The sequence below is a fragment of the Ovis aries genome, chromosome 3 (genome assembly GCF_016772045.2).
Source record: "Ovis aries strain OAR_USU_Benz2616 breed Rambouillet chromosome 3, ARS-UI_Ramb_v3.0, whole genome shotgun sequence".
Taxonomy (NCBI): Eukaryota; Metazoa; Chordata; class Mammalia; order Artiodactyla; family Bovidae; genus Ovis; species Ovis aries.
This window is the reverse complement of record NC_056056.1, coordinates 141,560,419-141,587,847: the sequence shown is the minus strand read 5'-3', so window position 1 is coordinate 141,587,847 and position 27,429 is coordinate 141,560,419. Positions and strand designations below refer to the sequence as shown.

General features: G+C 39.8%; 1 protein-coding gene across 1 annotated transcript in view; it reads right to left on the bottom strand.

Annotated features, from left to right (window-relative positions):
* Positions 1-21,718, bottom strand: part of DBX2 (developing brain homeobox 2) — a 38,276-nt gene extending 16,558 nt beyond the window's left edge. Inside the window, exons 1-2 of the mRNA XM_004006426.5 lie at positions 21,314-21,718; positions 4,646-4,741 (exon numbers count right to left, since the gene is read on the bottom strand). Of these exons, the coding sequence (XP_004006475.1) occupies positions 4,646-4,741; positions 21,314-21,713 (496 nt within the window). The 5' untranslated portion in view covers positions 21,714-21,718. The remainder of the gene's footprint in view (positions 1-4,645; positions 4,742-21,313) is intronic.
* Between the last annotated feature and the right edge of the window lie 5,711 nt (positions 21,719-27,429).

Below are 27,429 nucleotides of genomic sequence, written 5' to 3'. Positions count from 1 at the left end.
GTGACTTCCATATATATTTGGGGCTCAGTATGCGCTGCTGTATGTGCCAACAATAAGCAGTGTGTCATGAAATCTTTACCATAATCCAAAGAGGAAGATATTAGCATCTTCATATCCATAGGAAAAAAAACTGAGGCTCTGAAAAGACAACTTCTGCAACTGAGACCACACGTGCAAGCAGAGTGAGGCCAACCAACACTCTTTAAAACTATACTGAAGATGGTCAAAGTTACAGACGGACATGGAAAGAGGTCAGAAGGTGGGGAGAGTCATTACAGTGGCAGAATGACCTAGGATAACAAAGTTTTCAAAGGTATGATTCCCAGCATCTTGCGACGGCCCCCCTGTACCACCTCCACCCCCTGGGAATCCCTGTGTGAAGGGAGCCTTATGAAAGGCACTTCAAATGGAGGTGTGCTGTATGTAGATGATACAGGGCGGTGAACAGTAGAGAAACATGCAGTGGATAAACTGGTGGAGGTCTCTGTCTAGCCCAGGGTAGGCTACTACTGCTACTTACGAACATCTGGGGAGAAAGAAAACTCCATTCCAGAAATGTTACCTGAATACTTTCACTGCCGCTGTGGAACTGTTGAATAGAGCCATCAGCTTGGAAAAGCTATTGTCTTTGCGTCTCTGACTCCTTTAAACCTCCTTCCTGGTTGACTGAGCGTTATTTAGAGAGTACCATAGAGTACTCTCCCTTCACTATCGAGAAGTCAAAACCTATGTTCAACTCATCACACAATCATTTACATGTTCAGCACAATAACTAGACTATTTATCTATTATCACAAAAATGCTGTAACCTTCTGAAAATCTTAAGAGTTCTAAAGATAAATCCTTATAAAAGAAGCTCTCAGGCAGCCTTTTGTGGATTTCCATAGGTTTTGCTGGGGCTTCCCAAGTGGCGCTAGGGGTAAAGAACTTGCCTGCCAATGCAGGAGACATAGAGATGCAAGTTCGATCCCTAGGTCGGGAAGATCCTCTGGAGGAGGGCATGGCAACCCACTCCAATACTCTTGCCTAGAGGATCCCATGGACAGAGGAGCCTGGCGGGCTATAGTATGTAGGGTCATAAAGAGTCAGACACGACTAAACCAACTTAGCATGCATGCATAGGTCTTGTTCAGTTCCCTAAACCTACTGACCACTCCAGCTGAGAGCAGAACACAGCCAGGACAGGTGAGTTTATCAAGGTGTGTGCCCAACAGAGCATCGCCACCTTTGAAAGTGACACTCTTAGGACCAACCTACAATAATAACAAGGTCCCTTTCCTGCTGCTTTCAACAAAATTCTAAATTCAAATTTCAAGAGTATATTGTATTCTTTTAGGTTTTAACAAGGAAGGGAAGATAGTAAAATTATCTCAAAATGCAGAATCTAAGTTCACCTACCAAGAAAGCTAAAACAATTTATTCCAGAATAGTATTTCCTCACTCATATCTTCATAATGCTGCTCCAAATTTAAGCTTTGTTTTTTAATGCATAAAATTCTTGAAAGGTTAAATTCAAGTTGGGTACTCAAAGACAAAGAAATAATGACTTGATTAATTCAATGAGATATTCTACATAATTAAGACACCTACACATTTTCGTGTAGTCTTTTTATTAAAGTCATTCTCTGCGTAATTTCTACAACTTTCCATTTCATTTTAGCTGAGCTGTATGCTATTTTGAAAGGAACCTCATGAATACACTATCAAAGATTTTCCTTACACTGCTTTGGGGAAGAAGAGAATTTACCACTGCCTTTTAATTTTTCCCCACTGTAAGGATTGTGCTTAAATAGCTAATTAAACTATTTATTATATGTGACAAGGGCACTGGATGAATGATTGTTTCCACATTGCAACAAGTCAATCATAAATCTAACAGGTTAACAAGAAAAACTAACTCAATTTTAAACAAGTAAATCATGTAAAGAATCAAAAAGATATTTCTCTTGCTATGGATGTGTTGATCTGATCCTAAACTTTTAGAAATAGTGAAATCAATATTATGAAATAATGATGAGGGCCACTGATTTTACTACTTATTGAAATTTTTAGTATAAACCATAATTTTGGCTGTCCAGGCTGAAACTAAATACAAAATTACTTGGACAGTTCATTTTCCTTCTTTTGTGCCAATGGAAAAAAAAATTCCTGGGCATAAAATCATTCTTATTAAAAACAAGAAGAAGAAAAGCCAAAAAATGCCTTAAATAAAAACATTACTGGGCAGTTGTAAGCCTTATCAACTGTTCCTTGGTATCATGAGTATTTATGTAAAGTTCTTACTGACAGCAAAATCTACCATTTAATTAGTATTTGCTCCCAATACAATGAACATTATACATAAGAACATAGGAAATTCACTTCAGATTTATCACTAATGAGATGCCATCCTTTTTATTAAGAACACTGGTGACATCTCTAAGCTGCTTTAAACTGGCAACTTAGAAATGGAGACAAACGTCAGTCTGAGCAGTGCTGATTTTCCACTTATAGGTTTTATTAAATAAAAGAGATAAACACAGGGCTTTATAAGCTTCCAGGAATAAACACCACAATTTACAACAGTCATACCAAAGGCACAAAGTGGGAAGGGCCGAGAAGCAGATGGAGAATAAAGAGACTTGCTTTGAGTGATTTTTTCTCACACAATCGAGAAGATGGAGTTGTCTAGGAAATAACTTTCGACTCACTTTTATGGGCTTTATTTATTAAACTGGCCTGGGCACCAGAATACTTTTACAGCCTAGAAACTCTTATTAAAACACTACTATAAAATGAATACACTCACACACACATGATTGTCCACCTGTCACATGGAATGTTCTGGCCCATTGCCTCCTACCTAAACTACACTGCCAGAGATTTTCTAAAGTAGAAGACCAGTGTTATACTAAGGTGAAATCACTGAGACTAGGTGTGGGAACTCTTTCAATCTCCACCCCTGGGACACCACACTGAAGATTAATTCCAGAGATGCCACCACGCTGCGATATCAGATGTTTGGAGTGTTAAGTCTCTGCTCCAGCTGTTCTTTCCCAATACTCTAATATATGGTGATAAATGTTTCCTTAATCTGTACAACATTTTTCAATTACCCTCATAGGAGACCACCTTGAAGGAGCGAGTAAAAGGTTTAGTCATGGTTTCTATTTTTCCATTTGAATCAATACATTCTAGTTAAATGGACAATTAATAGGTCACTCCCAAAATAGTAGTGTATCAGTCCTGGTTAATAAACGATCCCCACAGCGGATAATGGGCCCTATGTATTCAACAAGTTCTGTATACACTCAGCTCACCCACTAAATCCCCTTTCAGGTGGACAGGGTTATATGGGAAGATGAGCTGGAATGAGTCTATAAAAGTCAGTTTCATTCACTGCTTTATTTTTCAGCCAAGTGCTTTAAATGGTGTCCAGAAATTCACTTGGAATGTGAGACAGGAGAAAAGACTGACACACAGAGCCTCACTTTATGACCATACAAAAGGGCAACTGACCCCTGCCCGAGCCTTTCCCCTGTGCAATGGTTCCGAAAGTTCATCTGCACAGTGAAAAATCGTGGTGAGGTCGCGTGTGGATGAGTTAAGTGAAAGTGGCGATTGGTCACGGGTCTGTCACCCATTGTGGCTGGGTCTTGGCCATGTAAAGTGCCCTGTGGGAAAGTATCAGCCCCCTAAAGAGATGCTCAGAAGCCTGCAGCTCATTAAACGGCCAGCATTTGCTGCCTCACTTGTCAGGAATCACTCTGTTGAGCAACTGCCCTCCTAAAACATTCATAAAACACATGCAGAGAGGCAACAGAGATCTGAATTCAACCATGATACAGCTTTGGACTTCAGCCTGACTCTACTTCTAGCTCCCTTTTCACCTGAGAGAGCTGTTAACCTGAATCAGTGTTTTCTCTTCGGCAGCAGAAATCCATGTACCCCTCTGCTGGACTTCTTTATCACAAACTTGAGTCCTCCTGCCTACGGATTCTTAGATGACCAAAAATCTCAAGAGCACTATGAATGTTATTTCTTTTTATTTTCACTTAGACTTTTTTCCCCTTTGTGCATGTGAACGTACGCATGCTCTTCAAGTTTCAAAGGTTGTCATTCTCCCTCTATCTCAGACACTATTAAAATGATGTAATGTTTGAAGAAAAGTTCTCTTGAAAATACTTCCTACAACCCTGGTTGGTTTTCTTCAAGATCATAAGAGATGGTATTTATCTCCTTTTACAATCTTGGCAATTTTGGATTATTTTCCATGGACATCTAGTGACTTTCTGTGTCACATTTTAAACCGAATGGAAATTTTTACACAATCTCTTAGTTTTCCTTCCTTTCCTTTTTCTTCTTTAAATGAGCATCGTTACATGTTTCAGCAAGAGCCAAGATCTTTTATATCAAATGGAAAACAAGTCACTTTCCTTGATGCGTCAGCCCTGGGTTTCAATGCTGTTAGAAACCGCTCACAATCGCACAGTGTGCTGAGGTCTGATAAATCTCTGGAAACCTCATAAATAGGAACGCTGTGATTTTCAGTGAGGAATTAGCTCCTTGTCATTGCATTACCAATTAGTTTTCCAGAGCACATTAAATCCTGCTGCTTTGGTTTACAGAGTAACTGAGGCATTGCTGATGAAGCATAAAAACTTACTTGCAAAAGCAGTGGGGGATGCGGGGCGCCGACAGGACCCACCGCAGCACGCCGAGTAGAATGGCGGGGCGCTCAGAAAAAAAGGCTTGGAAGGCGCTGCAGAAAAAGCATTGATTGCATTGATTAGCCTTTTCTTTTAGACAATATTCAAAATCTCAGTTTTCCCAAAGTCACGGGGTAAAGTCCTACATCTTTGGAGTGTTTAGTTAGCTACAATTTTTACTGGAATTTAAGTCATTTTAAAGTAGTCTTAACAACCTAGAGGGGTGGGATGGGAAGGGAGGTGGGAAGTACGTTTAAGTGGGAGGGGATATGGATAAACTACAGCTGAGATTCATGTTGATGTTTGGTAGAAACCAACACAAAACTGAAAAGCAATGATCCTTCAAAATAAATAAGTACATAAAGTTTAAAAGTAAATAAATAAAGTAGTCTTCATCTGTCAGAGCTTGCTGAATAACTTAATCATGTTTTGGAAGTTATGGTATAAATGCTCAAATTATCAAAACCAAACTTAATTGTTTATTTTCTGTATGGTTATAAATAGCAAATATCAAATAGTGCTTTATTTAAAATTGCCTAGAGCAACACTGCCCAGGAGAACTCTCTGTGATGATGGACACATCCTCTCTCTCTGTGTCCGTTATGTATCTACTTGTCATATATGCCACTGAGCACTTGAAATGTGGCCAGTATGTCTGCATAATTGAATTCTTCATTTCAGTTTTTTAAAGTTTAAATAGACTTGTTTGTCTAGGGGCTAACACATTGAGCAGCACAGTTCTAGATACAAAACTTACCAAGAAACAACTTGTATGTTACATGCTTCAGTTTAGTTTTCATAGAGATTATATTACTCCACTTTTTATTTTCAGAAGGTGCTTTGAAATATATAGACAGCTGGATTCCAAAGTTGAAAACAGTTAATTTACTGAGTAACTCAATGACAACAGTGCTTTTTCTGATCACTTTTACATGCTTAAAAGTATTTGAGAATAGTAACAACATTTAATCTCAAGTGATATCTAGTTAACCTGAAAGCATGTGTGTTTATAGTATAGGGAGTTGCCATACAATTCTGCTCTGCTCACTTTATTAAACTATGCTATTCAGAACATTTTTAATACATATATACAGAATAGTTATCATTACTTGATACATCTTATAAAAGAAATTTTAAACTCTGTTCCTCAGCAGATGAAAAATGGCTATAAAGGATGTCACAGAATATTAGTAGCTCTCCTGTACTGAGCACTTACTATATACCCTGGTGGCTCAGACGGTAAAGTGTCTGTCTGCCTGCAAAGCAGGAGACCCAGGTTCAATCCCAGGGTTGGGAAGATCCCATGAAGAAGGAAATGGCAACCCACTTCAGTACTGCTGCTAAGTCACTTCAGTAGTGTCCAACTCTGTGCAACCCCATAGACGGCAGCCCACCAGGCTCCCCCGTCCCTGGGATTCTCCAGGCAAGAACACTGGAGTGGGTTGCCATTTCCTTCTCCAATGCATGAAAGTGAAAAGTGAAAGTGAAGTCGCTCAGTCGTGTCCAACTTTTAGTGACTCCATGGACTGCAGCCTACCAGGCTCCTCCGTCCATGGGATTTTCCAGGCTACAGTCCATGGGGTCGCAAAGAGTCAGACACAACTGAGCAACTTCACTTTCACTCACTATATGCCAGGCTTTGGTTAAGTGTAGTACCTTAAATACAATATGTCCTTTTGTACAGTAGGGTTTAAAATAATATAAACACAGGTGAGATTTCCTTAGGTGGGTAACTTGCTTTTACCATCACATAACCATCAGAGTGTCGGACACATTCTAAATAGTCAATAGATTTTTGATAAATGAATGAATAATCTTAAAACTAAGAAACAGGAAATCAGGAATTAATCTTTTCCCTGTTCCCCTGACACTCTGAAACATACTATCTTCTGTAACAGATAACTTTTAAATCTAGAGGATGACTTGAAAATAAATATTTTTACTATTCTCCCTTTATTTTCAATGGAAACTTTTTTCACTTCTTAATCATATACAGTGAATATAAATTTTGCTGCAAATACATGCCTTTTTCAAGAACAGAGTAATTTCGGACTCATATTTTAACCAACTGAGAAGCATTCATTTATTTTACCAAGATCTTTGAGGGACATGTCAAAATAAATATATAAGTACATAAAATAATTTTATGGTCTCATGGTCCTTAATGCTGTCAAATTGCAAATTAACCATAATGGAGGGTCTTTTCTATAATATGGCTACCCTGGTGGCTCAGATGGTAAAGAATTTGCCTGCAATATGGGAGACCCAGGATCAATCCCTGGGTTGGGAAGATCCCCTGGAGAAGGAAATGGCTTACCCACTCCAGTATTCTTGCCTAGACAATTCCACGGACAGGGAGGCCAGGGGGGTTATAGTCCATGGGGTCACAATATGATGAAAAGCTGTCAATGTCAATGGTTTTAGTTTTTTAATACCTGAATTTTCAAGTAATAAAATGTCAATGCTACTTTGAAAACATGCCAACTAACCAAAGTATGAAAAAGAGATCCATTTTGGTATTCAGTAAGTTCTGATGCTTTTGAACTGTGATGTTGGAGAAGACTCTTGAGAGTCCCTTGGACTGCAAGGAGATCCAACCAGTCCATTCTGAAGGAGACCAGCCCTGGGGTTCCTTTGGAAGGAATGATGCTAAAGCTGAAACTCTAGTAGTTTGGCCACCTCATGCCAAGAGTTGACTCATTGGAAAAGACTCTGATGCTGGGAGGGATTAGGGGCAGGAGGAGAAGGGGACGACTGAGGATGAGATGGCTGGATGGCATCACTGACTCGATGGACGTGAGTCTGAGTGAACTCCGGGAGTTGGTGATGGACAGGGAGGCCTGCTGCTTCTAAGTCACTTCAGTCGTGTCCGACTCTGTGTGACCCCATAGACGGCAGCCCACCAGCATACTGCAATTCATGGGGTCGCAAAGAGTCGGACACGACTGAGCAACTAAACTGAACTGATGTTCTATAAAACTTTTTTTAAATTGTCATTGTTAACATAAGTTGTTCTAATGCTGATTGAAAAACCATCACAGAAATGTTACAACACTTTATTTGAACTTAACATCTTATAAGAATAGGGCTTCCCAGGTGGTTCAGTGGTAAAGAATAATCTGCCTGCCAATGCAGAGGTGGGTTTGATTCCTGGGTCAGGAAGATTCCCTGGAAAAGGAAATGGCACCCCACTCTAGTATTCTTGCCTGCAAAATTCCATGGACTAAGGAGCCTGGTGGGCTTGAGTCCATGAAGTTGCAAAAGAGTTTTGACACAAGTTAGCAACTAAATAGCAACAATGTTATAATAATATGGCATTGTTCAGGCAGAGTTAAGAGTTACATTTTTTAATGTTTCTATGAATATATGAAGCACTTTGAAGAGTAGATATTAATATATATAATAAAAGTTGTCTCATGTTTATTCTCAAGCATTTCTGTTAACCTACTTCACCTCAAACTAAGCACTCCATAGGTATTTCGAGTTATAGCTATTGTGCTGCTTGGCATTTTGTAAGTTGAGGTAAAAGAAAAAGGCTCAGCCATGTTGCATTTACATATGTGCATGTAAGCATCTATCATAATAGTTGGAAACACACACAAAAATTTTTTTTTGCTCAATATCTAGTGTAGAAAATAAGTATGATATGGTGATACTATTGATATCAATATAACAATGCACACTAGGTACAAATTACAAATTTTACTATTCTAGCCAAAAAGTTTCTCAGTTTAATCCTACAGCCCTAAAAATGAAAACAAGGAATTTTTTTAAAGTATGGTTCATTTGATACATATACACAATGGAATATTACCCAGCTATTAAAAAGAATGCATTTGAATCAGTTCTAATGAGATGGATGAAACTGGAGCCTGTTATACAGAGTGAAGTAAGCCAGAAAGAAAAACACCAATACAGTATATTAACACATATATATGGAATTTTAGAAAGATGGTAATGATGACCGTATATGTGAGACAGCAAAAGAGACATAGATATAAAGAACAGACTTTTGGACTCTCTGGGAGAAGGCGAGGTAGGATGATTTGAGAGAATAGATTGAAACATGTATATTATCACATGTGAAATAGATCACTAGTCCAGGTTCAATGCATGAAGACAAGGTGCTCAGGGCTGGTGCACTGGGATGCCCCTGAGGGGTGGGATGGGAAAGGAGGTGGGAGGGAGGGCCAGGATGGGGAGCACATATACACCCATGGCTGATTCGTGTGGATGTGTGGCAAAAAACACCACAATATTGTAAAGTAATTAGCCTCCAATTAAAAAAAAAAGTACGGTTCATTTGAGACAAGTGTTCAATTAAATTCAATCGTGATAAATGAGGTTCTGAGATATAGGCTCTTAGTGTTAAATTTAACCAGAAAAATTTAATTGAACCATTTTTTATATAATGCCATACTATTCTATCTTAATATAGTAAATCTGTAATCAAAATGACAGTTGCTACGTCTACTGTAGCAACTCCACAGTGGCTAAAAAACTACATGTGACATAACCAGGCTTAAAGTTCCATTGTAAAGTATTTTCTCAGCATTTAAAATCACCTAATTGACACACATATATTTACACAGAAGATTAGTTGATTCCTAATTTCTGCACATAAATACATCTTGTTTAAGCTGGTTTATGTGGAAATCACTGTGGAATTTCAATTAAGTGCTCCATTTTTTTACGTGCTCCTACTTGGACAGGAGTCACATGTTAATCTAACGGAGTATGTGATGGCCGGGATATTGAATGGTGTGAAGAAATAGCCATTTAAAACAATCCAATGCATTAAAAATATATATTACATTTTAATGTTTGTCAATCACATACTTTTTCAAGCAGTGAGCAAAAAATGGAAACTCAAGTATGACAAAAACAAAGTGACAAGTTAACAGGTGTGTTAAAACTTTAGCAAACCATTTAGGAACTACTTTGGAGATACTCTGAAATGAGCAGAAAACAAGGCAATTTCAAGACCATGATATGCATTTCAAAGCCCATCAGTGCAATCTAGATGCACTCACTTTATCATTTACCATGTTAGGAACAACTTGTTTTAAGCTTACCAAACAATATATATGACAGGAATGCTTATTACACATAGGCGCTAGACTGGCTATGAAGTTAACACTTGCTATTTCATTTATTAATATTCATCCTCAAATGGGCATGCATCTGGAATGTGACAATGACTGTTCTCAGTAGACAAGGGAAACACAGGTATTTTAGCATAATATGTATTAATAGTTCTTAGCCATGAGAGAGAAGGATGTCAGGCACACATACTGGCAGAAACTTAGTAAGAGGCAGACATTTCTGTATCTCCCCAGCTCTCCATAAGAGAAAAACCAACGGCTTTCCCCATGGGGGTGGGGGGAATGCACACTGTCGGGTCCTGCAGCAAGATGCTAGGTTCTCTGAGCACATCACTTCAGGATACTCCAAATTTTGTATTCTGCCAACAAATCTGCCTTCTGGGTTCTGTGGGAATCTGTTTCAAGTTACAAACAAATGATTTAAAATTTCTAGAACAAAACTGTCTGAATCCAAATGACTAAACTCGCTTATTCAGAGAAAACTTTGTGAACTTTTCACTTCTTAATCACATGTTCTGACTTATCTGAAAACACAAAATCAAACTATTAATTATTTTGAATGTTTAATTAAGATGGGAACTTAGAGCCAACTTAATGGTGAACTGGCCTGATTTTTTTTAAACCTAACTAGATGGTTCTGTGACAAAAGCACCCCATAGTCAAGGATGGTTACAAGCCTAGTTACAGAGAAATCATTTTCAAAATTCTGTGGTCTAGAAAGCAAGCAAAACATTTTATTGTTTTTTTAAAAAATTTTCCCTTTCTTTACCAATGGAGAACAGAGTGTATCTAAATAGGGTGAAACCACATTCTTTTTATTGTCATAGCAAACTGTGGTACTAACTGGTGCAGGCTGACATTTCAAAAGAAGAATCTTAAAGACCACTAATAAAACCTTCAAATAAATTTCAGGAACCACTGTGATGCTATGCCGACTGGGCAGAACATTTGAAGAAGGACGAGAAAAAGAGAAAAGGTTCCAAGATGTCTTACGAAGGCAACCGAAGGATCAAAACATACCTCTGGGAAAGAATAACAGGGAATTAAATAATTTCAAAAGGATGATTTTAATGACCTCCTTCAATTGCTGGGTATATGGGTACTGGGGATAAAGAAATCTAAACTCCTGACCTTTACATATGACACAATTGAACAGACTATCTTAAGAGGACCCCCCCAAAAAAATCTCTAAAGAATGACAACTATCTGTCATGAGTTATAAAACCTAAGAAATATCATTTATTGAATAAGGTATGACTTATTTTATCACACAAGCTGGAAGTAATTCATTTATGTGATCCACATGCAAACATGCCTTCCATCACAAGACAAAGCAAGTTAAGTCATCCTTTACCTTTCTGCTCATCAAGAAATGACAGAAGTCCAGTTTTTTGTGTGTTTGTGTGTGTGTGTGTGTTTTTTTTTATTTGTTTGTTTTTTGCTTTGAGTATTTCAGAGACAGAAAGCAAAGGTCTTAATAGTCTGGTATAGTTCATGAGAAAATAATCAAGTGCAGTGTCTACTTGTTTGATTCTGTCCTTTTAATCCCATGCAAATAATATTTACTATCTATCAAGTGCCATATAATGCATGTGTGCTGGGATGACAAAGATTACAATAGGGTAGCTTCCCTCCCTGGAAAAATTTCTAATTTTAAATGCTCCATAACTTACAGATTTGGATCTGCTGATCAAATAAATGAAATACAAATATTTCCATACTCCAAATTCAATTTTGTCCTATAAAATCTGAGGCATTTCCCATGGCCATAAGATCTTAAAAAAAAAATAGTACCATGTGTTCCCCTAACCACTGTTTGCCAACCCTGAATACACATGAGAATGATCTAGAGTGCTTTTCAAAGATACAGAGCCCGAACCCCACAGCAATTGGGTTAAATCAGGCTGGTAGGAGTGGGTCCCCCAACATACTATTAATATTTTTTCAAAAGTTGCACACATGATTACAATGTATAGTCAGCATGAGACCACTGAATAGAACACAAAACAATGCCTGACACACAGCAGGCACTCAATAAATGTTAGCCTTTACTCCTACCATTATTACACAATTTGGGATCGATTCTAAGACAACAAATAAAAAGAAGCAGCATGGTTCAGACCTGCACTAAAACATATTAGCAAGTAAAAAGAAAAGAGTATCGTCAGGAAGCCTCTGTCAAGAAGGCTTTAAGCAGGAAAAGCATCTTCATCTGGAAACTTGACTGGGAAAGTATCTGAATGGCATAAGAAGAGAAATAAAGCATTCCAGGAAAGAAAGGTGGCATGAAAAAAATAAAAGAAGGCAAGGATGATGGTGACACACAGGGCGGGTTAAGATCAGCCTGACTGCTGGACCAAGGTCAAAGGTGTGAGCATTAAGAATGTGGTTGGACACCCCAACAATCATTTCAGCGCTATTTACTAAATCCAAGGCATGAAAGCAACCTAAATGTCCACCGACAGGTGAATGGATAAATAAGATGTGTGTGAGTGTGTGTGTGTGTATTGTGCTAAGTTGCTTCAGTTGTGTCTGACTCTGAGCAACCCTATGGACTGTAGCCTGCCAGGCTCCTTTGTCCATGGAATTTTCCAGGCAAGAATACTAGAGTCAGCTGCTACACACACACACACACACACACACACACAGGAATACTACTCAGCCGAAATAATACCATCTGCAGCAACATGGATGGACCTAAAGATTATCATACTAAGTGAAGTCAGACAAAGACAAATATTATATAATATCACTTAAAAGTACAATCTAAAAAAAATAATACAAAGTTATTTACAAAACAGAAATAGTCTCACAGACATAGAAAAGAAACTTATGGTTACCAAAGGGGATAGCAGTAGGGAAGAATAAATCAGGAGCTTGGGATTAACAGATACATACTGCTATCCACAAACAGATAACCCACAAGGACCTTCACTGGGAAATATACTCAATGTTTTATAAAAATCTATAATGGGAAAGAATATGAGAAACAAGATATATATAAATATATATTTATGTATAACTGAAAAAAAGGAATGTGGTTGGAGGAGCTAAATGCAGTTGATAGAATGAAGGTCTTAAAGGAAAAACTGAATATTTTTATTTGATCTGATAGTCAGATAGGGATAAACTTGATACAGTCAGAGCAACTTAAAAAAAAATCACCTAACTATGGTGGATGAGCTGTGGTGGAATAACAAGGGACTATATGGAAGGATCCTGCTGCGGTCATATGTTGTGGCAAGAAGTAACGACCAGTTGTTTGGACACTCACACTGGCACCTTCTCCACTATCCTCACAACGCCAACAAGTGTCTGGAGTCTGGCTTCTCGTCAAGCTGGGGTACCCTGAAATCACAGTTCACTGCAATCATCAAAGAATGCTAGAACAGCTCACAGTTGAGCACCCCATAAACAGCCAGCATCCTTGTCTGCCATATGAATCCATGGGCATCCATCTTGGACATCCAGCTCAGCTGAGCCCACAGATGACCACAGCTGACTTCTAACTGCAATGAGATTCCAAGTGAGAACCACCCATCTTTCCACCATACATCTTTCCCTGTATGTTACCAAGAGGCTTTTGAGATGTGTGGCTGAAAGTCCCATGGTGAGCCTATCACCTGTGCTCATTTTGAAATGAGACTCAAAGCATTTACACGAATTGCTTAGGATCATATAATCAGTCATTTAAAGCTCCTGACTTGAATCTAGGTTTTAAAATTATTAAGAAACACTGCTAAAACCAGCTCAGAAAACTATATATTATTTTTAAATTGACTCAATATGCATTTTTGCTTTGGAGAAAATTTTGGCAAACTTTTACTTTAAAAGGCCAGAGAGTAAATACATTAGGCTTTGCAGGTCACGTGGTCTCTGCTGCATCTGTTCAATTTGTAGTGCAAAAGCACCTATAGAAATAAAAAAAAAAAAAAGAAGAAGAAGAAGAAAAAAAAAATAACCAAACAGAAATGACTCTTTTCCTGCTTTGAAGAATCAGACTGTCTTTTGATTTCAGGCCCAATATAACTCTAGAGTAGGTTCAATATGGGTTTCCCTGGTAGCTCAGCTGGTAAAGAATCCGCCTGCAATTCGGGAGACCTGGATTTAATCTCTGGGTTGGGAAGAGCCCCTGGAGGAGGGCATGGTAACCCACTCCAGTATTCTTGCCTGGAGAATCCCCATTGTCAGAAGAGCCTGGTGGGCTGTCGTCTATGTGGCTGCTAAGAGTCAGACACGACTGAGTGACGAAGCACAGCACAGGTTCAACACACCTAAACTCAATCTAGTCCTAGGTTAGTCTATTAAAAAATTCACCAGGGCTTTGCTGGTGGTCCACAGCCAATGCAGGGAGCACAGGTGCGACCCCTGGTCCCAGAAGATCCCACACGCCCTGGAGCAAACAAGCCTGTGCGCCACAACTACTGAGCCCACAAGCCCTAGAGTCCACGTGCTCCACAAGAGAAGCCACCACAATGAGAAGCCTGCGCACGGCACCTAGAGAGGAGCCCAGCTCACCACAACTACAGAGAGGCCACGTGCAGCAACAAAGACCCAGTGGAGCCAAACAAATAAATCTTTTTAAAAAATTCACCAGCCTTCATGGGTTTTATTCCTTTTTTTTTTTTAACTTTATTTTACTTTACAATACTGTATTGGTTTTGCCATACATCAACATGAATCCACCACAGGTGTACACGTGTTCCCAGTCCTGAACACCCTTCCCACCTCCCTCCCTGTACCATCCACCTCTGGGTCATCCCAGGGCACCAGCCCCAGGTATCCTATATCCTGCATCGAACCTGGACTGGCGATTTGTTTCTTATATGATATTATACATGTTTCAATGCCATTCTCCCAAATCATCCCACCCTCTCCCTCTCCCACAGAGTCCAAAAGACTGTTCTATACATCTGTGTCTCTTTTGCTGTCTCTCATACAGGGTTATCGTTACCATCTTTCTAAATTCCATATATATGTGTTAGTATACTGTATTGGTGTTTTTCTTTCTGGCTTACTTCACTCTGTATAATCGGCTCCAGTTTCATCCACCTCATTAGAACTGATTTAAATATATTCTTTTTAATGGCTGAGTAATAATGTACATAAATCTTCTCAAAGAATAGCTATTTCCTTCATATAATTTAATTTTTAAAGTATTAGAGATTTAAATTTTTAAGGAACAAGAAATTTTGAGCTCTCTCCAGAGGACTGCTATGCTGTGTGTGTTTAGCTGCATCCAACTCTTGCGACTCCATGGACTGTAGCCTGGCAGGCTCCTCTGTCCACGGGATTCTCCAAGCAAGAAGAGGACTGTTAGGCATGTATATATTGTACATGCTATTTCTGATGGCCACAGAATTAATGAAATCAAGGTGGTTATGGCATGCATGGTGTCTGAACATGTGAAAGAAAAGGGAAAAACCGAGTTCATCTTTGGAATATTTAAGAACAAAAAGGCAATTAAATATTTTAGCAATATATAGAAAAAATACCTGATTTCTTTTCCCTTTCCTTTTCCCAGATGCTTTGATTCTTAAACAAAAGTTTAAAAACTTATAGAGACTTTTTGATCTCTGACTTCAGAGAGAATTTTAGTGCCTTAAGTTTACTGTTCATATAACTCACAAAAAGAGTGTGCCCCTGAAATATTCCCAACTAATAGCTGCCTGACAAAATGAATAATGCTATTAAAAATAAAATCAGTTATGGTAACTTTATATAAAAGTGATAAATCACTCAGCATTGCCAAATCAGGTACTGACTGGAGGCTAAAAGGAATGAAAGGGAGAGATTTCATTAAAAGTGGAAACATTACTGAAAGTAAAATAAAAATATTTTGGAATAAAATATACAAGGGTCTGGTAAGCACATTAGACGTTAAGGCACAAATCCAAATTTTTACTAAGAGAGTGTAAAATGGAAGCATGATCTAATGAAGTCTTAAAGAAGGAGAAATTCTAACAAGCATTCCTACATAGAAATCATGCTGTTTCTTTTTACAATTTGCCTTTTTGTTTCTGACAGAGTCCAGGTGTATTTGAATGAAAACAAAGTTCTTTAACTGACTTAAAAATTATGTACCTTCACTGTGGAAAAAATTCACAGTAATAAGGTAAAAAAAAAAAAAAAACTTTATTTGCGCCTCTGTTAGCCCACGATTAAGTGGACAAATACCATTTTTAAGAACCACAAATCAAATCTCCCCAAAAGATAGAATAAGATAGATTCAAAAGTTATGGATGATATCAACAAAGGAAATAGGATGGCGGAAGGTAGGTTGAAGAGTAAATAAGGTATTTACCTCCCAATTCTAACATAAGAACACATTTGTTTAAATATTTGAAAGATGATAACATTTTTGCTTCTGTAAAAACTTTCATAGCAAAGAAGCTCCAAGTTTTTTACCAATGCAGCTATTACCTATATTGGTTCCCTTACTTTCGAGTTGCTACAATTTCTATCACTGTCCAATGACAAAACTACCCATGAGATGTTTTTGTACAGCAAAAAGAGACTATTTCTGCTGGGCACAAGGAGAGGAAGGAGGTGGCACACTCCAAGAGCAATACACCGGACTCTAATGTACAGTGTTGGATTCAGTATCTGAGCCACACTGATGGTAACCAAACATAGCTAAAATCACGGTTGACAATTCCTTTAAACTGTCCAGAACATATGGTGTCATACATCTGCAACATATAACAACATTTGGCACCCTTTGGCATCCTGATGACTCTGAACTCTCTAGATCCTCTGATTACTTCTGCTTAAATCCGTACACAATTTTCTGGGCATTCAAACCACTGTGCCTCTTAAAATAATCCCCAAATCCCTAACGTGAGAAGAGGTAAAGGGAAAATTCTAAAATGTTCCTACCTGCCTCCTGGATTTACTCCTGTTTTATTATTAAACCTCAATAATAAAGCTTCAATACATGTGAACAGATTGAGATTTCTTGCTTTTAAAGCAAAGTAGAGAAGCTTGTTTTAGTGACTGGGAGAGGGACAGATACTAATGTCATAGGCAAATAAGATGCACATAAATTGCTACCATTTTGTAATTCCAGCTCAAGACATAGAGGCAGTGTGGTTTTCTCAATCCAAAACTGGAAGTAAAAAGACTGTCTATTAGTACAACTGGTCCTCTGAACTGCAAAACCTTCCTGAACCTGAAGAAGGTTATGAAGGTTGGGACCATACATCAATTTATTCAGAGCTGATTCCTTATAAACTATGCAAAAGTTATTAATATGTTAATATAAATCCAAATATGTTAAGCAGCTTATTTAAAAAATACAAGTGTAATAAGAATACTGTTGGGTATTATCTATAATTCCACCAAAGGATGTTTTTAGGGTGATGGTCTGAGCAAGGAACTACTAGCATGGGCCCCATCATTGTCCTCTTCTGGATCCCCATTGCCTTTGTCTTGGTTCTGGGTCAGCATTATCAACAGTCAAGATTCCGTGATTTTAATTTGCCAAAACAAAGCTAGAGCGTAGCATTAGCACAAATATAATAACAAAACTCTAGCTTCATAAATTAGATCACAAAATGTTCAGCTGGACTGGAATCCCCACCTAGAACACAAGATGCTCCATTTTCTCTTCCCTCCTCAAAGTGCCTAAGGCGTTAAGAGAAGCTATTTTATGTCACGCTTTCACTATATCTCAGTGAAAACGGAAAAAAAACTACCAGTTGGGACACAAAATACAAGTGTGGATAGTTTAAGACAGAGTCAAGATTAATAAGTAAATAGTAGCTGGGACTGTGAGGTGGACAAGAAAATCAGAGTGCACATGAGGTATTAATAGTAATAAGAAACTTAACAGGGTACCAGAAAAAATAAGATGGATCTGATTCCATGCTTGTACTACTATATGGTACAACCCACTGGACAAAATTACTTCTAAAAAAAGGACAGTTTAACTCAACTCTTCAGAATAAAAAATTGCTTTCTAATCCTTTTATATGCAGCACAAGAAGCAGATTTAATAATCACTAAATTACATTCAGGAAATTATCTTTATTTCAAACATTATCTAAAATGGTTAAAATAACAAATGTCACTGAAAAGCAAGGCCATTTGTTCCACTTTGAAGAAAATAAGTTGCATAACTAAAAGAAATTTTAAATTGTTCAGATTTTTACATTTTCAAGACCTTCTTTAATATACAAAAGCATGGATATCTGAATCTAGTACAATAGCCACCAAATGATGACATTAACAAACTTCTGGGGAAGGATCTCTGATGATTATTAGGATTTACTTGACAAACCTGATTTCCACCAATACACTATGACATCCAAGCTTCTCTTTTTCACATACAACGTCTGGAGGTGAATCTACTCACTACCTGTTATCACATTAAACATGCCCCTCTTAAATCTTGGAGAATGTGCTCTGATTTTTAAAGTTTTTAAACTACTCTATATACACAACTTGACAACATATAGCTATGGAGTGTTCCTTTTTTTTAACTCTAAATACTTAAAGACTTGCCAATTTTTAGGAATGAAGCACAGACAGCTAAATTTCATTCATAATCTGTAAATCTGTGTTACTGTTTAACTGTCAACATCTTTCAGACACATAACAAGACGAAGGGAAAGACCAATTTCCTATGGGCTCAGATATAGCATCCCAATTTGATTTATTATGAAGATACATGTAATTGGTTATCCCATAAGCCCTCATTAGTTCCTATTCAGTGAAAAACTAGTGTAAGGAATATTTGGGGCAATAGTTTTCTCTTTCACAAGATCACAGAATTTGGGGCAATATTTTTCTTTTTCACAAGATCACAGGTTTTTAAATTGATACTTCAGACCAAAAAAAAAAAAAAAAAAAGTTCACAAGTGGAATAATCATTGTAGAAAAAATTGGCCTATTATGAGGATTAAAGCAGCTAACAATTATGAAAATGCTTGGTAAACCATAAAGTAGGACAGAACATGGACTGTAAGCTCCACAGGGGCAGAGACGGTCATCTGTTTTGTTCCCTGATTATCCCAATGGCCTGGAACAAAGTCTGGACACATGGGAGACAGTCAGTAAGCATTTGCTGAATGAATGAACTATATGGTATAATTAATAGTGGGTAACAGAAATAATGAAGCAGAAATGCATGCAGTGGCATAAATCCCCTAGTTAAATGGTGCTGTCTTTCACCAATGCACTTAAAAACAACTCTGAGGCTTTCTTACTCAATATTTAGACTAGTGCACTCAACAAATTAAGGTTGAGGGAAAAAACGGGTAATCAATACACTGAAATCATTAAAAGTCACATTCGGGGATCCACTAAGTTAATGCACAGAAGATCAGAACCGGTTGTTCACTGATGTTTCAGAAAGCAATACTGTTATCGTTCTAAAAACAGTACCTTTTCTAAATCTCCTTTCTACTCTTTATAGGACGTCAATCACTATTTCATCCTCGTCTAATTTTCAGGTGATAGCGAACACTGTCAGCACTCATTATAACTTCATAATTCTACACAGTACAAAAGAATTCCCACAACATTTGGCAGGATAAGAATCTGTCATTTGGAAGGACAAAACTGGAGCGGTGCTCACAAAACTGTATTCTCTGTCAAATTATTAAAAAATGCACAAAACTGTATTCTCTGTCAAATTATTTAAAAATGTTTTTTAAGCATATTCGTGGACACAAATTTACAGGGTTTTAATTTTCTTCTTAAGATATTTTTCGAGTTTCAAAAATTAAATGCACTCTTTACAAGAATGATTTTTTAAAATTAAAAGTTATTTGTTCAAATAAAAATTAACCTCAGAAAGCATCAAACCTCCAATAAGGACTGAATAAAATATTAGGAGATATATGGGCCTAGAGCTATATTAAAATACTTCAAAGTGAAATTTAAATTCTCACATTCTCAATTATTCCAAAAAGCATTTTTGCATTTTGATGTTTCAATAAGTGTACAGAATGAATATGTTCTTGAAAACAAAAAGAATGTAGTTATACCCTTTACTGAATAATTGCAATATTCTGAATGAAAAGAGCAGGTATACAAAATAATTTCTCAGAGTTATTGAAATATCTGTATTTGCTTTGCATTTGGTTTACTTAAATCTAACCTGTAAAATCTACAAAGGTTGAAATTAGCTTTTTGGAGTAGCCAATCATGATCAAGAGCAACTTAAGAATCCTTGAATAGTAACTTCTATGAACATAATGCCAAGCCATCAGAAACCACAGAAATCACTAAATTTTCTTGAAAATGTTACTTTTATGAGACATTATTTACTAGTGCTTGTTTAAACGGACTTGCTATATACGTTTCTAATTTTCCGAATACTTCAAAAAGGAGAGAGTGGCCCAGATTTCCAAGGCACATAAACTTTGCCTTTAACTGTCTTTGTTCCTCTTCCAGGGTGCAAAAATGCGGCTTAGAATTTAGGTTTTACACTGTGTGAATGAGACCGGTGCTCATATAATTATATTTGTTCCATTCTGTTAGTAACCATTTTAAACTGAAAGACCAGGACAGGTTCTAAACATGTTCAATTCTATAAAGTCATTAGCAATAAATTTGATCTGGCAGTTTGCTGGGACAATGAAATCTGCTGAAAAAGCGTCGATTAGTCATTCTGGACAAACCCATCAGGATTAAAAGAATGAATTAAGATCGTCTAAGGATGCAGCCAAAAAAAAAAAAATTAATCCGACTGGATCTCAGCTTTTGAGTCACTAAGACGCTTTTCCCCTTCTCAAGGCCAACTTCGGCAGCCCCTCCGTAAGTTTTAGCTAACATAGAATTAAACTGTCCGCATTCTCTTCCCAGTCACAACCCTTCGGTTTTATGCGGGAATTAAAACAAGCAAACCAAAACAGCTGGGGTAAATTCTCATTTATTTGGTGAACTTCCTACTCCAGGTGCCAATTCAACTGTTCTAGCTCAGCCCGAAGAAAAAGCCGGCGTCGATTTTCTTGCGCCTTAGCGATCCAAAATTTAAGAGTGGAGAAAGCCAAAACTCGGCGCAACTCTTTTTCCAAAGATCTTTGCGCTTGTTCTCCAACCGCCCCGACCGACGCTAAGGTTTGAGAGGCAAAAGCCCCCAAAGCGGGAGCGCGAGGCTCTTCAGGCCAAGAACTTTCCAGGGAGCGGGTATCTCTCGGCCTCCGAGACAGAAGCGGGCGGGTATTTTGGAAACCCAGTGGAATTGGTCCAGCGAGCCCAGAGATCTCGGGAGCAGGGCTGAGCTTTCGGCTAAGGCCTGAGGTGACTTCAGGATTTCTACTGAAAGGCCTGAAATTCAAGGTAGCCCTACCGCTTGTAGAAAGAAGAGGGGAAGAGGAAGCTGGTGGGATGAGATGGGGCGGAACATCACGGTTAGCGGTGGTTCGCTCCTCACTCCCGAGGCCGCATCTCCACGGATGCTCGAGATGCTCTCGGAAGCTCGAAGCCCGGGCGGATTCCTGAGCACGGGGGCGGGTGGGCCCGCGGCCCGGGAGGCGCAGCGCGCGGCTGGGGAGGGGAGAACGGGCTCACCTGGGGCTGGTGGCTGGAAGGCACAGTCCGGGTCCCCCGGAGCCCGGCCCGGCAGCCGGGCGCCGTCCGCCGAGGGGCTGAGCACTTGAAACGCCCACCGTGTGCCGTAGGGCGCCCCGCCGGGGCTGACTGGTTCTGCCGCCGGGCACAACTTGAGGGGAACCGGGCTGGCGGGCAGGGGCCGGACCTGCGCGCCCGCGCCGAGAGCCGCTGCCGAGCCGTGGTGCTGGGGCGGTGGTGGTCCGAGCGGCGGGGCGCCCCCAGCCCGCAGCAGGTTCTCGATCAGGAAACTCTTGCCCAGGCTGCCAAAGCCCGGCGCGGCCGGGAAGTTCAGGAGCGAGGAGGAGGCCACCACGTCCCAGTAGGCGCCGGCGTGGGCCGCCACGGCGCTGGGGAGCATGATGCGCGCCGGGGCCGCTGCGCGCTCGCCTCGCGCCGCGCTGGAGCGCGCTCAGCCGGCAGACGAGGCGAGGGCACCGAGGACCCTGGCGGGCTGGGAACGATGTTATTTACTTGCGCTGAGCGTTGTTTCCTTAAAGGCGGGGAGGAGTGAATGTGGGAGGGGGAGCTGTGCTTTCCCCCGGTCCGCGGCGTAGGCTCTGAGGGCGCTGTCTATGCAGATCCGGACCTTTTTTTTTTTTTCTAGTAGGCTGGAAGGTGTGTCCAACCCATCCATTCGTGTCACCCAGCCCACAAAGTGACAGACGCGGCCAACAATAAGGGCAACCCGAGAGTCCGAGCTTTGGCGAGGGGAGGGGACGGGTAGCGCGAGGAGGAGGGGTGCGGGGGCGAGGGGATCCGGGCCATAGTCCGCGAGCCTGCGCAGCCCTAGAGGAGCGTGGAGCCGGGCACGGAGCGCAGGAGGCGCTCACATTTGGAGAGCGCTCGGCAGACCACCTGTTGGACGACCCCTGGCTCTCCCGGGTTGACGTCACTTCGGGGCCACCAGTGACTCGTGACACGTGAATGGGAGTCACTAGTGTCCTGGAGGGGTATAACCATCAGAGAAAGTCACATGTGTTACTGAGACGTGCAGATGAAAAGGCACGTTTTAAAGAAGGCGTTGTTTGTGTATGAAATGTGGCCCCTGTTTGTTTTTAAGAGGAAAGGAAATGAGTTTTTTTGGAAGACCTTTACAAAATTTCTGTTTCCAGCAATTCATTTCCAGTCACTTCTTTGGTAAGATTTGATTTAGGAGTCACTTTAGAAGAGGTGATCTAATAAATTTTGATTTAGGAAAGGGGATCTTAGTTGGAGTTGATTAAATGGCAAATAGGTGCTTGGGTCAAAATTCCAGGAAGAAAGCCACCACCAAAGCAAAGGTGGCCAGGGACTCTTCAGAGAGACCAGGGTGAGAACTCTGAATTCCTTAGGATTACAGCTACTTTTTTTTTTTCTTTTTTCCTAGAAATGTGGGTATTTTTCAGTTTATTAACAGTCTGCTAAATAGAGACTGGACAGATGAAAAAAGCTTGTGTGTCTTTAAATGTTCTAGATTGCCACAAGGCAGCTTCACTTTGGAAACTATCTTACCTTGATAATAATAAGTTCAAACTGTGACTTCTGTCAATTCATACTTCCCACTGCCTCTCTTCGGTGCCAGTTTAGATGCATTTATTTAAAATGTGGTTTTTAAAGGATGTCGTCAAAGTTTGGGATCACATGTATTGTTTTGCTTTTTACCCTGAGAATAATTTTGTCCCTAAAATGTTGGCCAGGTTTGTTACATAGATTTCTTCTTGAAAATTCACCTGGTTGATTTGTGTTTCATTTACATTTGGTATGTCCAAAGATTTTTAAAGGCCCACAGCCCCACGTGTTGCCAAATGAGAGAGAGATTACTGGCAAGCCTGGTTGCTGCTGCTAAGTCGCTTCAGTCATATCTGACTCTGCGCGACACCATAGATGGCAGCCCACCAGGCTCCTGTGTCTGTGGGATTCTCCAGGCAAGAATACTGGAGTGGGTTGCCATTTCCTCCTCCAGGGGATCTTCCTGACTCAAGGATTGAACCAGAATCTCCTGCATTGGTAGGTGGATTCTTTTACTAAGCAAAAAAATCAATCTTTATTATGTAATACCTTTAAAATTTAAAGATTTGATTTCCACAGCAAATCCTCACCTACCTTAGTTAATATGCAACTCTGTAAACTTGAACTCTTTGCTTCAGACCAAAACAATAACTTGATTCTAAGTGACTTGGGCAAGAGGCTTTTCATGGAGAGCAAAGAGAGGCAGAAGCCTGTTTGTGGATGATTGAGGGTCCGTAGAAAATAGGAAAGTAGAGATGAAGAAACATGGGGGAAAAGCTAAAGAAAGTCATGGGTTAAAAGAAGAGATGACTATGTCTATATGATGAGAAAAAAGAGGTGCTACGGACAAGAGGCTGAAGGTGAAAAAGAGATGGGGCTGTTTGATGGAGCCAAGAGAGGCGATGAGCCCAGCACAGGCTAAGTGGGCTCTTTCCTGGGAAAGAAGTGCTCCAGGCCCCAGGCCCATTGTTATGCAGCCAAGTGGGGGATGAAAGACTGCCTTTCCCAACATTTATCTTTATCTTCAATTAACACCGGACTTTTTTTAGTTAGTACAATGGACATCACAAATTATTTTTCAGGAGATCAATAAGTAGTGTTTAAGATGTGGAGGGAATCCTTTACACCTTTACATGAAAGCCTGTAACCTCCAGAATGGAGTGTAAGGCTTAATTCTGAACCAGTCTTGTCTTCAGCCACTAACTTAGAGAACGTATTGCCCAAACCCAGCTAAGATTAGCAGCATCCCAGGACTAGAACACTGTCACATTTCCTCAAGCAAATCTCTCTTAGAGAATGTGAAATTGAAAGGGTCAGGAGCTGGCATCACTGAGCTTCCAAAACATACTATGTGACTATCTCTGTACTGCCTGCACATAAATGTTTAAGTGTGTCATAGAATTCAGTCTGACTCTTGCTTTCACATATGGTGGTAGTGAGGTTATGGGAATGGCTCTATATTCCTTAACTTGCTTAAGTAGCTATTGTGCTTAGTTGCTTAGCTGTGTCTGACTCTTTGTGACCCCATGGATTGTACTCCGCCAGGTTCCGTCCATATGGATATTTCAGGCAAGAATACTGGAGTGGGTTGCCATGCCCACCTCCAGGGGATCTTCCCAACCCAGGGATCTAACCCAGGTCTCTGGCATCACAGGTGGATTCTTTACCATCTGGGCCACCAGGGAAGCCCATGTAGCTTTTAAAAGCTACTGATATTTATGGAAAAAAAAAAAAAACCCTAATAATTGACAATGCACTGAGTTTCAGCCATTTTGCCACAGACCTGTCACTCCTTAAAGAACCACCTTGGCCTATGCTGAAATCTGGTCCAAAAAAAGAACTTGAATGCTTTCAAGTTCAGATGGGTAAAACCTATACGATAGCCTTGTGTAAAATAGTGAGTGTGAGCTATCTATTAAAGAAGGCTGCAACGAGGGGAGAGAGTTCATAGGGAAAAGTAAGACCTACGTTGTCATTAGACTAGAGATGTAGGCTGGGGCCAGACTGTGTCTTCTGTGCAGCACTCGGGATGTTGGACTTTGTCGTTAATGAGGTGCAGCCGCAGCAGCAGCAGCATAAGGGAAAAAAAATCATAACTATGTGTGATGATAGATGTTAACTAAAGTTATCATGGTAATAATTTTGCAGTATATCCCTATATCAAATCATTATGTCTGTACACCTAAAACAGAACGTTGTATGTCAGTTTTTAAAAAGCAATGAGGAGTGGTCTCCTATTTGCATTTAAAAAGACCACTTCTGTGATATGGAGGCTATGCTAAGAGTTGGAGAAGACTATGATTGGAGATGATTAAAGTAATTCAATCAGGAGTTTGGGCTGGGTTTGTGGCAATGATGATAAAAAGAAGGAGAATTTGAGGGCTATCTAGAAGGTACCTGTGAATATAAAGCCTGAAGAAGTCTTGTCTCTTGTAAGGAACCAGTGTGCTTAGTTTTATCAGACCGTGAGAACTATATAGCCATTGTGTTTCCTAATGTGTTTTCAGTGCCAAGAAGTTGAGCTAATTTTAGAGTTCAATGGCAGTAACTGTCTTAGCCTGCATTTCCCTCATCTCCATCCTCTCCTTAGCTCACTTTACATCTTTTTTGTTTAATTAAATTCCTCTGTGGTATGTATATCCATTTAGTCTGTCTCCTCAAAGCCTTCAAGTAGTAAACAAATACAACAAATGGGTAAATCTCTTCTTTTAAACACATGTTTACAACAGCTCCGTTAAGACCTGGACCTCTGCAATGGCATCTGAAGAAGCTCTTCCCATCCCTCCATAATCAGAATTCTTCCCTTTGAGCAGGAGCGTCTCTGTGCTTGGTGGAAAGAGAAGCTGTTTCATAGCTGTTTCATAGATATGGTGGAAGTCTAGGATGAACTGCTGACCTCTCATTGGTAGACTCTGAGCACCCACTCCCAACAATCAAACATCTTTAAACAGATGTGGAACTTCCCTGCTGGTCCAGTGGTTAAGGCTCCATGCTTCCAATACAGGGACACAGATTGGATCTCTAGTAGGGAAATTAAAATCCCACTTGTCACGTGGTGCAAGCAAAAAAAAAAAAGTCACAGTGAGGAGCTAGATTCTGTTCTCAAAAGGGAAGCTTCAGGAACCCATGGTACCGCTTTTAGTAACCTGAAAACCTCGGTGGTACAAGCTTACTCAGGGAGAAACAGGTTTTCCCCAGTAACTGCTAACTGTGGCTCAATACCCACTCCTGACTCAGAGCCTTGGACAGATTACATCCTAATCCTTGAGTTAGAGGGAAAAAATATTTTAAAGAAAACTACAGGAATATTAAGAAGTAGGCATATTCAACCACTTCAATAATCACTACTCAGTTGAATTCTAAATATTCTCCCACTCCTTCCACCCCATCTCATTCCTATACACTTCTCTGGTCCTTGAAATAAATTCTAAAAGTCTGGCACACATTTATAAATATGTTTTCAGTGTTGATCTGGCAGGACTCGTGTTCTGATTGTCCTGCTTTTCCTGCACATGTCTTTCCTGGCCGGCTGTGTTGGCATTGGTATATTATTTTGCCATGCCTCGGGCATTTTTCATCTCCGTGCCCTGCATTCTACCTCCAAGCTCTATTTTACTGACTTTCTTCTGTAACTGGGGGACTTCCCAGTTTCTTTCCAGGCCATTCAGTTTCTCTGGCATTCCTCGCTCATTGATCATTTCTAACCACATCTCCGCTTGTACTGTTTGGCCCGAAGTGAAATGTGAGAACCACTGAAAGATTTTGAGGAAATTACCCTGAGTGCTGCTGAGCAGCGGCTTTTCAACCGTCTCTCATTAGCTCAGTGTCCTCACAGTCACAGGTGCCTCTTATTCATATTGAAATCCTGCAAAGCTTTCTGGTTGGCCCTGAATTACAGCTTTGGACAAAAGGATGGATGCACCCTGCATGGTGAATTTTGTCATATTCTCCAATGTTTACACCACAGTAGTCCCTTCCAGTTGTCCCTTCCAATGAATATTAAGTTGTTTGCATTTACTACCAAAATTATGAAGTACACACAGAGCATTTAATCCCTTGGTGAAGCTCCACTCTAAGGCTATGAATCAGGCTCTCTGAACCAAATTTAGATATGTTAATTACCTTGCCTTCAGAGTGTCATTTCTCTGGTGAGAATTTGTTTCATGTAAAATATAACAAGTGTTTTAGGTCAGTAAACAAACATTAATCCCTAGAGTTTGTTTCTAGCCTTCCGCCCGTCCTCTATTGAGTTCCATAGCTTTGATTTCTTTGGAAACTAGAGTAATATTACAAAGCTTCTATAGTAAGCGTTGCTTGAGAGTCAGCCATATAAATCACATGGTATAATTCTCCAGTGATGTTCCTTATGTCACTTCAGTACCCTCCCTGCTTTTCAAGTTCCTGCACTCTCCATCATTCCACCTACTAATTACCCCCAGCCCCAGTCCAACACCGTTGCTCTAGATACACGTTCTTTCTTTAGCTACACACTTTGACCAGCGATAAACTTGTGAAATGGCACATCGCTTAACTAAACGACACATGAGGGTCTTTTTCTTCTTGCATTGCAATATTTCATTATAGAT